An 11,852-nucleotide genomic window follows, 5' to 3' on the forward strand; every position below is an offset into this window, starting at 1 on the left:
CCAATAGGAGAATAGAGGAGATGGGATTGTGGTGTGGCCATCCCCCCGGGGGGTGATTTCTTGCTTTCTGTCTCTTTGTCTCTCTCTGTCTTTCTGGCGAGCACACAAACCCTATGGCAAAAACCTCTCCAAAAAAAAAAAAAAGAGTGCTTGTCTCTTTTTCTCCCTCTCTCTTTTTCACATGTGTGCGTGTGTGCTCTATCATGATAAAGTAAGAAAAAATGTTTAAAAGATTAAGACACATTAAAAAGATAAAAAGACTGGAGGACTGGTTAAGTGCTATATGGAAGAAGCTGGATCCCACATGGCCAGTCAACCGTAGTTCAAATCCCAGCCCTGATAACTTGAAAAACAAAACAAAATACCAAATGTGTGTGCATGCATGCCCAGGGTCCTGACAGGAAGGAGAAAAGGAGGAAGGGGGACTGCAGTCTGACTGGGCCCCACTGAGGAGGCATACTCTCTCTTCTCTCTTAGGAATGCATGTTTACTCTTTCTGTCTGGCATGTACCCTCTGGGAATAGGGAAAAAATGGAGGTGTTTGTTTGTTTTTTAAGAGAGATTTTTGCAGTAGGGTGCATGTGCTCACCAGAGACAGAGAGAGAGAGAAGGTAAGAAACTAACCCCCAGGAGGGATGGCTATGCCACAGTCTCTTTTCCTCCTAGGATTTTGGTCATGAGCAAGGGTTTCAAGCTGCTAGGTCTGGAACTTGAACTGCAGTTGACTATGTGGGACTCCAGCACTTTAACCACTATGCCAACCTGCTGGTCCTAAACTAGAGAATTGTTAAGAACAGAGTTGCACAGGACAGGAGATTATAGAAACCTAGAGCATTAAGTTGAAAACAAGTTGTAAAGGCTCTCTTCTACTCTGGTCTATGCTCTTCTACAATTCCAGGTCAGGAGTATAGCTGACTGTTATGTGAAATTGCATGACCTATTATTTCTTTACCAAGAATTCCTGCCCTGACCAGCTACAGCCTGTAGTCATCTACTAAGACTCTTTAACAGATACAGATTTAATAGCAGTTTTCATTTAAAACCATGTAATAGTTTTGTTGTTTTCTTTTGTCCTAGGGCTCAATTAAGGACCAATTAAAAGCATATGGAGCTCTTACTGAGAATGTGACTAGGAAATACACTCGTCAGATTCTGGAGGGTGTTCATTATTTGCACAGTAATATGATTGTCCATAGAGATATCAAAGGTAAGTAATGAGATTTTTTTTTCGTAAGTACACAGTTCTTGTGATTGTAAATGAAACAAATTATATTATTAAGACATTTGACGTTTAAATTAATACATTTACTTCTAAAATACTACAGTGAAACGTTTTGCCTTTTTATGGATTTTATCAGTGTTGCATCAGACACCTACAAATGAGTAGCTACACTGTGGAAATTCACAAAATTAAGTTCAAAAGACTATACAAGTGAGACCATGTTTTTATGCCTGTTGCATAGGATTAGAATAGAGTGGTCACCAAATGGCCTGACTCAGCTTTCGGCTTTAGCTGTCCCTGACTGTGCAACCTGGGGTAAATTACTTCATCTCTCATGCCTCAGTTCCATATTCCTAAATGAGGGTGGTAATAGTATCAACTCATAGGATTCCTGTAAGGATTAAATGAGTTAATGCATGTAATATGCATAAGTGCCTAAGAAGTACTCAAAAATTGGCTACGATGATGACATACTTAATGCTGACGTCATATTTGAAGTCATGGGAATAGATAGCATTACCTAGGGAAAGAATAAAGAGGAGGGAAGAACTGAAGACTGAGGTTTGATGAACTCCAACTTGGTTAAACTGTAAAATGCAAAAATTCAACTGTATTCAGGGTTCAGGTACATAAGTAAATGTGTGATTCAAAAGGGAGCAGTGGTGATGTGTAAAATTTGAGAGTGCTTCAAACACCATATTAGAGGTTTGATTCTATAAAAATTGGTATCAATAATAATTAATTTGCGTGTGTGTGCATGGACATGTATGTGTCTTGCTAGAGGCTTTGATGAAATCCTAGGCTTTTGCTTCCCCTATGTGGTGCAGCACATTCTGATTATGGTGGTACTGTGGCCAAAGAGAACATTCCTAAGCAGTTTCTGGTGATAGAGTAGAATCTGCAGAATGTATACTAGAATGGAGCTTACTTGTGAGGCCGAGAGGATGAAGACACAGCTCATGATCTGCCATCTCAGGCAGACCTCAGTTGTTAAGTATGAAGCCTGATAGTTTAATGAACCTCCTAGGAAAGTTATTCAATTAATAATCTTTACTCAAACCAGCTTCTTGTTAGTCCTCACAATGAGGTAGAGCAAAGGAGCTATGAGGGAGTTACCCCTTCAGTGGATCCTCATCTATACCTGCCAGAAAGAGGATGAACTATTCTGGTCAAATGAGGAGGTAGCAAGCAAGCAGATTTTTAAGCTTTGTAGAGCAAATATATTGGTAAGGGGGAAAGGTAAAATATAAAATTGAATATATAAGATGGCCTCAAGTTTGTAAAATTTAAGAATGACCTAGAAAGAAAATTTCCATGTCATTAACAGTGTTTATCACTGGATAGCAAAATGATTTATAGTTGTTTTCTTCAGCATACTTTTCACTTTATCTGTATTTTCTAATTTTTATAAGCAATTCATAAATGGTAAAGGAAAGGGGAAAATAGTTGATTACTTTTGAGTTCATTCTGAAATTTTGGATAGAAATAAATTGATTATTGTTGCTAGGGAATCTATTTGTTATTTCAAAAGCAGCCTCCTAGAGGCCATCAGATGGTATCACAGTTTTGTTGCTTGACTCCCACATGGCCAACTGTGTAAGAGTCCAGACCCAGTGACTTGAAACTCACACCAGGCATGTGTGTGTGCATACCCATAGGTCCTGGGAGGAGAATGAGAAGAGATTGTGGTGTGGCCATCCCCCCTGGGGGATGATTTCTCACTTTCCCTCTCACTGTCTCTGTCCTCCCCACCCCCAAGTGCACATGCCCTAAGGCAAAATCCTTTTTTTTTTTTTTTTCTAAAAAAAGCCTCCTGTAGTCTGACTGCCTTTTCCCAAAACTGTACTACTGAAGACCAAATAGTGGATAAAAAAGGGCCCCTTTTTTTTTTTTTTTTTTTAATGTGAGAGGGCAGGGACCAGCAGTTAGTATAATGGCTATGTTGCTGGACTTCCATGTAGTCGACTGTGGTTCGAGTCCTGGACCCGGTGGCTTAAACTCATGCTAGGCATGGGTGCATGCATGCCTAAGATCCCGAGAGGAGAATGGAGGAGAAGAGATTGCAGTGTGGCCATCTCGCCTGGGGAGTGATTTCTCGCTTTTTGTCTGTCTGTCTTTCTAGTGAGTGTATGTGCCCTATAGCGAAAACCTCTCCCCCACCCCCCCAAAAAAATGTGAGAGGGTATGTGTGTGTACATGAGAGAAAGAATGAGAGCTACAGCACACCCCTCAGTGGGGTCTGGCCATGCCATAATCCTTCTTCCTCTGTTCCTCCATTTTATTAGGATCTTTGTTGTGCACACATGTGCCTGGCATTTTCAAGCTCCAGACCATGCCCCAAGGTGTAGTTGGTCATGTGGGATCCAGGTTCTTCTGCATAGCCTTTAACCACTGCACTATAGGACTGGCCCAGAAACTTACGTTTATAGAAATGGCTAAAAAATAAAGAATGATAGACTATAGAAGTATTTTCATGGGGGGTGACCAGCAGATAGCGTGGAGATTCAGGTGACTGTATCTCATATGGCTGAGTATACAGTTCAAGTCCCAGACCCAGTGGATTGAAAAGTACTTTGTGGGGAGCTGGCAGGTAGTGGTTGGGGCATTGGACTCCCACATGGTTGACTGCAATTTGGGTCCTGGACCTGGAAGCTTACTTACATGCTTTCCCTTTCTGTCTCTCTCTGATCAGATTGTGGAATAATAGTAACAAATAAAATTAAACAAATAATTCTTTAAAAAGAAAAAAAGAAAAGGAAAACACATTGGATACATGTACATGCATGCCCAGAATCCCGAGAAGAGAGTGGAAAAAGGATTGCAGTGTGGCCACCCTCCCCCAGGAAAGTGCTTTCTAACCCCCCCTTACCTCTCGCCCCATTTCTGTCTGTCTCTGACTAGTGCACACGTCCTACAGACAAAATTAGGGAACAAACCTAGAGAACTATTTTCACTAACGAAGAATGATAAAATAGTAGTATTTTACAACCACCGATGAAACCATAGATACACATACTAAGCATTAACAGCTGCCAACATTTGTGAAATAGAGATAGTCTAAAATGGGAATTGTCTATCTAGTTTTTTTTTTTTTTTTTGAGATTTTTGCAATAAAGTGTATGCACCCTCCAGAGAGACAGAAAGCGAGAAATCACACACACGCACACACCCACCGAGGGAGGATGACCACGCTGCAGTCCCTTCTCCTCCATTCTCCTCTTGGGATTTTGGGCATGTACAGATATGCACCTGCCATGAGTTTTAAGCCTTCTGGTCCGATACTCGAACCACAGTTCACTACATGGATGTCCAGCAACATACCATCTGCTGGTCTTGTCTGTCTCATTTATATCCCCTCTCCCTGACCTCCTTCCAAAATTGACTCTGATTTGGATCAAGCCTCCAGATTTAGCTACCAAATTGCATAGAACATACATATGTGCATACAGATATGTATGTGTACACATATGTATGAACATGTACTTGTTAAAATGACCCCTCAGGATGCAGGCAGCAAACTCTAAACCATGAGAAAGCTATAACAAACAACTTAGATTCTTTACAAATTTGGATTCCGACTTTTTTTTTCTTTAAGTTTTTGTCATAGGGTGCGTGCATTCACTGGAGAGAAACAGGAAAAATCCCCTTGGGATTTTGGGCATGTATGCACACACGCTTGGCATGATTTTAAAGCCACTGGCTCCCAGAATCGAACCATGCTTAGCCATGTAGGTGTCCAGTGCTTTAATCACCATATCACCTATTGGCCTCCTGGATTCTGATTATGTTTTTAATGTGCAGATTGAACACTGACTATTCGATTAATACTAAGATACTGTTTTGGGGGACCAGCAGGTGGCGTGGTAGTTAAGGTGTTGGACTCTCGCATGGCCAGTCATGGTTTCAGACCCAGCAGCTTGAAAATCATACCAGGTGCTTGCGTGCGCATGCCTAAAATCCCAAGAGGAGAATGGAGGAAAAGGGACTATGGTATGGCCATTCTCATTCTAGGGAAGGAGTGATTTCTCACTTTCCCTCTCTCTGTCTCTGGCAAGAACCTTGGACATGTCCACCTAACATGTTTTTTTTTAAGAGTTATTTTATTTCACTTTATTTATTTTAATTTGATTAGAGAGGGGCAGAGAGAGAGAGGGAGGGAGAGGGAAAGTGAGAAAGCAAGCCACTAGGTCCAGGCCGTGAACCATGGTTGGCCATGTGGGAGTCCAGCACCGTTAACCACCATGCCACCTGTCAGCCCCTGCACCCAACATGTTTAGAGGCTGATCCAGGAATCCAAACCCAGCATTGGCTTCATGGCTTCTAGCAGTGCAGTTCAGTTTGTTACCAACTATGCCACCAAGCTGGGCCATTTACTTTTTAACTGTGGGTTGGTCATGGTGAATTTCCTCCTAAGAGACAGTACAGGGGTGGGAGAACTACAGTGGAGTGGAGAACTGGTAAATCCTGCCTCAGCCTGTTGATCAGAGTCGATATCAACTGTGATATTGGCAGTATATTCCCTTAATACCATGTGATAACAGTGGCACTTCACCTGTGGTCTTCTTCCCCAAAGCTTTTAACTCCAGTCTAATCATGACAAGAACATGAGACATCCTAATTGAGGGACATTCAACAAAAAACTGGCCAGTACTCCTCAGAAATATAAAGGTCATTGAAAATTACCACCCCTGAAAGGAGCCTAAGGAGACATGATGACTAAATTTAGTATGTGATCCTGAGAGGGAAAAAGGCCATTAGGAGAAAACTGAAGAAATCTGAACGGAGTGTGGACTTTAGATGGTAATAGTGTGTTGAGACTGGTTTGTTAATTGTAATAAATGTACCCTGCAAGTGTACGATATTAATACAGTAAACTGGGTGTAGGTACATATGGGAACTCTCTCTACTGTCTTTGCAGTTGTTGTGCAAATCTAAAGGTATCCCAAGTAAAAAGTTTATTATGAAAGTAGATGAAATTTTATTTAAAACATGTAAAGTTGAAAGGTTACTTATAATACATTTAAAATACAGGTAGAAATTGAGAAGTAAGGGGCTGGCAGGTGGTATGATGGTTAGGGATGCTGACTCCCACATGGCCAACCACAGTTTGAGTCTTGGCTGCTTGCTTTCTCACTTTTCCCTCTCTCCACCCCCTGGTCAAATTATAAATAAATATAGTTAAATAAAAAAATAATTCTTAAAAAAAAGAAATTGAGACATTAACATAAAGTAAAACCCAGTATTAAGAAAAACTATAAGATATGTAATAGAAGGGAGAAAGTACTAGAAGTTTTTAGTGATAGAAGTCCCTCAGGAAGTTCTAGGGAAAATCTGGCTGCTCAAGGGATTAAGCTTCATCCATGGGCTTCTTGCTTTATGACAGAAAAATGAGGACCAAGAGCCTGCTATTTCTTTGATTGTTGACTGAGATTTGTTCTCAGTCCTTTTTCCTCTTTCTCTTCTTGTTCATCCTTGCCTCCCCCTGCACCAGTCCTTTTCAGTGGGAGAAACTTCTTAGGTCCTAAGTACACCCTGCTTACTAAAAATTCTGTGTCCATGCAGCAAATCTTTATTGAGCAACAATCGTATATGGCTTTACACCAGGTCCTGCCCAGAAGATGATAAAAAGCCTAATTTTGGAAACAGATTAAAGTCTACTAAGTAATTCTCTGCCATTGTTCTTTTGTACAATATAATTCCAGACTGCTAACGAAATAAGACTGCTTCTTATTTTTAGGCGCAAATATCCTGCGAGATTCAACAGGCAACGTCAAACTAGGAGATTTTGGGGCCAGCAAACGGCTTCAGACTATCTGTCTCTCAGGGACAGGAATGAAGTCCGTTACAGGCACACCATACTGGATGAGCCCTGAAGTAATCAGTGGAGAAGGCTATGGCAGAAAAGCAGATATCTGGTAGGTTTCTGTCTGAGGCTTTCATGAAAACTGCCTGTCTTCTTATGGATTCCACCCAGGATTGAAATTACTGAGCCAATTTAAATTATCATTTGTACTTTTGAAATAAGATAGAAGAATGGCAAGGATTAACATAATTTTAATTGTGCCTAATTGAGTCTTATAGTCCTTGAACCCATCTTTCATTCTTCAAAAAGGATTTTGTCTTACACAAACCTGAGCTTTGCAAAGCTAGCTTATTTTATTTCCTTGGAGAACTTTAAAAGTAATGAATCTTTGTTGTCAGTGTATTATAATTCAATTAATCTTTAATTGCTTAATTATTTTAAATTCAAATGTAAAGTGTCCATTTCTTTCTGCTCTTCCAGAAAATATAATAGATACAGATTTTAGTCATCTGAAAGTACCTAAAGGCAAACAGTTTCTAATGCTTGTAGGCTTTGTAAGAGAAAGACACAGTTATTATTTAGGTTTTTGCCTTAGTGTGCATATACTTGCCAGTGAGGAGAGAGACAAAGAAAGGGAAAATGAAATCATTCCCCATGGTAGATGACCACGCCACAATCCCTTTTCCTCCATTCTCCTCCTGGGTTTTGGACACATACATACACATGCCTGGTGTAATTTTTAAGCCACCAGGTCTGGAGTTCATACCATGATCAGCCATGTAGGAATCCAGTGTCTTAAGCATGACACCACCTTTGGCCCATTCTAAAATTATTTTTAATGTTAGGTTAAAAAATTATATAAAATAAAAATAATAAATGAATGATGTTTTGGCCTAATGATTTAATTTAAGCGATAATCATTAAATTGTGGTTTGTTTTCATTGATTTTTATGTTTTATTTTTATGTTTTTATGTAGTTAGAACCATTCAGTGAAACTTTATATTTGAAATCAAGTCATATTTAAATGTACATGTTCCAACGGAAAGTAGTAACAGTGGTTAATACAATGAGTATTCTAATCACACTGATTTAATCATAACACATTGTGTTCATGTACTGAAAATGTACAATTATTATAGATCTAAAAAAGTATATGTAGTGCCCAGCATGAGTTTTAAGCTGCCAGATTCAAGACTGGGAGTCCAGCAACATAACCATTACAGCATCTGCTGGTCCGAGAATTTAATTTTTTTTAAAGAATTATTTTATTTAGCTTTATTTATGTACTTACTTTAATTTGACCAGAGAAGATAGAGTGAGAGAGAAAGCAAGCCACCAAGTCAAGGATTCGAACCACAGTTGGCCTTATGGGAGCCCAGCGCCCTTAACACCACGCTATCTGCCATTCCTAAAATTTAATACTTTTTGAACGTTTACTTTTTTTTCCACAAATGAAAAAGATGCAGAGAAAGAGAGACGAGACAATATCCTCTAGGGTCTTGATGCTTCAGTCTACCTCCAGCTTCAGCCAGTTCCACATCATGGGCACACGTGTGCCCAGTGTGCTCGGGGAGGTCTCAGAATGCAAACCTGGAACCTTCTCACGTGGGTCAGCCTTGCACATCTTCGTGTTTTATGGCTATGCCACTGTCCAACCCCTAAAATTGTTATTTGATTAGTCCCTTCTTTTACTGGGGTCGGCAGGTGGCATGGTGTTTAAGGGCACCAGCCTCCCACATGGCCGACCATAGTTCAAGTCCCGGACCTGGTGTCTTTCTCTTTCTTTCTCTTTCACTCTTCCTCTCTTGTCAAAATAAATGGATAAATAAAGTTAATTAAAAAAAAAAAACTCAGATATTTGGGGAAAAAAAGTATGTACTACTCATTGACTATAAGATACCATTGATTATAGATAAAATATTTTTCAAATACCACAAAATAGAAAAGAAACTTCCTAAATGCTATCTGTTATATGACTCCCAGTTTAACAGATATCAAAATTGAAAAGAATTATATGAATGAATGAACAAACTCACATGGACTTCACTCCTGTTTCTCACTTTTTAGCTAACCAGCTTTCTTTCGTGATGTTGTCTGGGTAACCACTTCTTTTTCTTTCTTTGTAGGAGTGTAGCCTGTACTGTGGTAGAAATGCTAACTGAAAAGCCACCTTGGGCTGAATTCGAAGCAATGGCTGCCATCTTTAAAATCGCCACTCAGCCAACAAACCCGAAGCTGCCACCTCATGTCTCAGACTATACTCGAGACTTCCTCAAAAGGATTTTTGTAGAGGCCAAACTGAGACCTTCAGCTGAGGAACTCCTAAGGCACATGTTTGTGCATTATCACTAGCAGCCAATAACCTCTCCTGTGCCTCCACCCAGCTCCCATCTGTTTATTACCTTCTCTCTGACTGCACTTTTGTTGTTTATAAAAAGAGAGATGGGGGAGAAAAAAAGACAAGAGGGAAAGTGTTTCTCTTGATTCTTGGTTAAATTTGTTTAATAATAATAGTAACTAAATTTTTTATATTTAATCTTTTTTTTTCCTTACAAGAACTTGAAACTTTTTTTTAAATTTTTTTTTTTATAATGTACTGATGTGGTTCAGAGAGATAAAGCACTTTAGTACATAGTCACTCTTTTTAGTACAAAAAAATCATTTGGAATACCTAAAGATTGTAGTCTTTCCCTTTATCACTGACATAATGGTGGTGATGGGGAGACATGGAAAATAAGGAGAAGAATATGATGTATAATTGGTAGTTTTTAGTGATAGTATTTAAAATAGATCCTCATTTGTGGGGTTGAGCCCTAAACTTGAGTTTAGGGTAGGTACTCAACTTAAAGAAATATAGATTCCTTCTTATATCTATATTCTTTAGATCCTAACCTCTGTCAACCAAGTTTTTTGCTCAGTAGTAATCTTGATAGAAGATATGAGTCTCTTAAGAGGTATGTTTGTTAATTCTAACCAGTATAGTAAACAAATACACTATAGTAGGTCCATGATACTGGAATCTATAAACCTTGAGGGATAACTTTGTGCTTAAAAATTTTTTTTATTTTAAAGCAGATACAGGAAGTCAATGAGCCTACTCAAGTAAAAGAAGGAGATTGCTATTGTCTCTCATTAAACATAAGAGCAGTAAAGGAGACCATGTTGACCAATAATCAGAAATCATGATAAAAAGCAGTAAATGTTGCTTAGTATATTTTAAACTATGTTCTTTACTTGAGGGAGAAAGCCCCAAAATTAAGGAAATGGAGAAATAATGAAAATCATGTGTATTATGTTCCTATTTCCAGCTTCTGGTTCCCCATAGATAATATTCTTTAGGAACTAAGAGTTCAGCCCAGAGTATCCATTGTTAAAGCTAGTGTCATGAGATAAAACCCTTGTTCTTGGGATCACAGAATACTAAAGCACCTCAAAAATATATGTAAAAACAATGGTTGTCAACAGTGGAGCAGGGTTCATTTCACTTGGCATTTGGCAGTGCCTAGAGACAGTGTGAGTTGTCACAACTGGGAGGATACTACTGGCATCCAGTGGGTAGAGACCAGGGATGCTGTTGAATAGTCTACAGTACACAAGGACAGTACCTCCCTTTTCCCAGAATTTCTTGCCCAGATGTCAAAAATGCCAAGGCTGAGAAACCCTGATGTAAAGATCAGTTCTAGTTACAAACTGAAAACAGCCATTTACAAAGCAGTAAATACAAAAAAAGTAAATTTCAAAGAGAAAATGGCGTAATGTAAATGAGGGTTTTATGAGCAGATACTGCTACTTTTAATAAAGAGTGAATGATCTCAATAAACAATAGATAACAATAACTTCCTTACCAGCTGTATATCGTACTCAAGTCAGCAATTCTTCCACTTTAGAAACGTGATGAATTTGATGAATTTGAATATCAAGCCTTTTGAACTCAGCTGTCTGTATATGTTCTTTCCTTAAAAGTTAATTTGTAATCGTGGGTAAAGAAAAGATACTAAAACAAAGTGTTAACTATAATACAGGGAGGTTTAAAAAACTGCCAGATATTTTTAGTATAATGTATCCACTGAGAACAAACTGAAAGGTGCAGCTGGAAAGGTCCTACTATCTCTAGTGGGATTGTCTATTGAAAAACATGAAACTATCAGTAGTTGGACCACTGGCAGTTTTTCAGCATATTAAAGTAAGTGCTGAGTACTTTATTTTAAAGGTCTAGAAAGTAGTAAGTCTTCCTGGTGGCTCTGAATACAAAGCCTTTCATGGGATTTATAAGGGACACAGGTATTCTTTTTTTCTGCCAAAAGATATGCTCATTTAGGGCCTCTTCCAAAATAATTTGTTTCTGAAGTTAGTTAAATCTTGGTTTACTGTGTCAAAGTCCTACCCTGTAAGAGTTTTTGAAATCCCCCCAGCCAGTCTGAGAAGTCAAAGCACAAAATTGCCAGTGCTTCTCCCATACCCTTCAAATAAAAGGAAGCAGCTTGCAAGGAAAAACAATTAGGTGCCCCCTGCTCCTACCCCCAATCCTGGTTAATAAACTGCCAACTCTTGTGCTGGAAACATAATCCCCAAGTGTGTGGATCTATTACAATTTCTTTATCTTTTATAAGCGAAGATGTCTTTTCTACTTGAGCAAGATGATGGTATCTGGACCAGTGGGCTTTTCCTTTATTTCTTTGTCTTGTGTGGTTGTGATTTCCCTTTGGCTCATATTTGGTCTGTCAGGGTAACCAGCAGTGCAGAATAGAATCTAAGATGTTCTTTAGAGAGAAATCTAGGGAAACTTTGAACACAAAACAAAACAAAACAAATGTTTTCAGTCTCCT

At 38.9% G+C, this 11,852-nt stretch overlaps 1 protein-coding gene across 4 annotated transcripts in view; it reads left to right on the forward strand.

The window, feature by feature from the left end:
- The window catches only part of MAP3K2 (mitogen-activated protein kinase kinase kinase 2), a 118,243-nt gene extending 106,659 nt beyond the window's left edge, over positions 1–11,584 (forward strand). For all 4 annotated transcript variants that reach the window (XM_014589843.2, XM_014589844.2, XM_006153694.3 and 1 more), the window contains 3 exons: positions 1,078–1,207; positions 6,960–7,137; positions 9,153–11,584. In XM_014589843.2, coding sequence (XP_014445329.1) covers positions 1,078–1,207; positions 6,960–7,137; positions 9,153–9,378 — 534 coding nt within the window. In that variant the 3' untranslated portion in view covers positions 9,379–11,584. The remainder of the gene's footprint in view (positions 1–1,077; positions 1,208–6,959; positions 7,138–9,152) is intronic.
- The last annotated feature ends 268 nt before the right edge of the window (positions 11,585–11,852 follow it).

Source organism: Tupaia chinensis, unplaced genomic scaffold, assembly GCF_000334495.1.
Source record: "Tupaia chinensis unplaced genomic scaffold, TupChi_1.0 Scaffold000386_1, whole genome shotgun sequence".
Classification (NCBI taxonomy): Eukaryota; Metazoa; Chordata; class Mammalia; order Scandentia; family Tupaiidae; genus Tupaia; species Tupaia belangeri.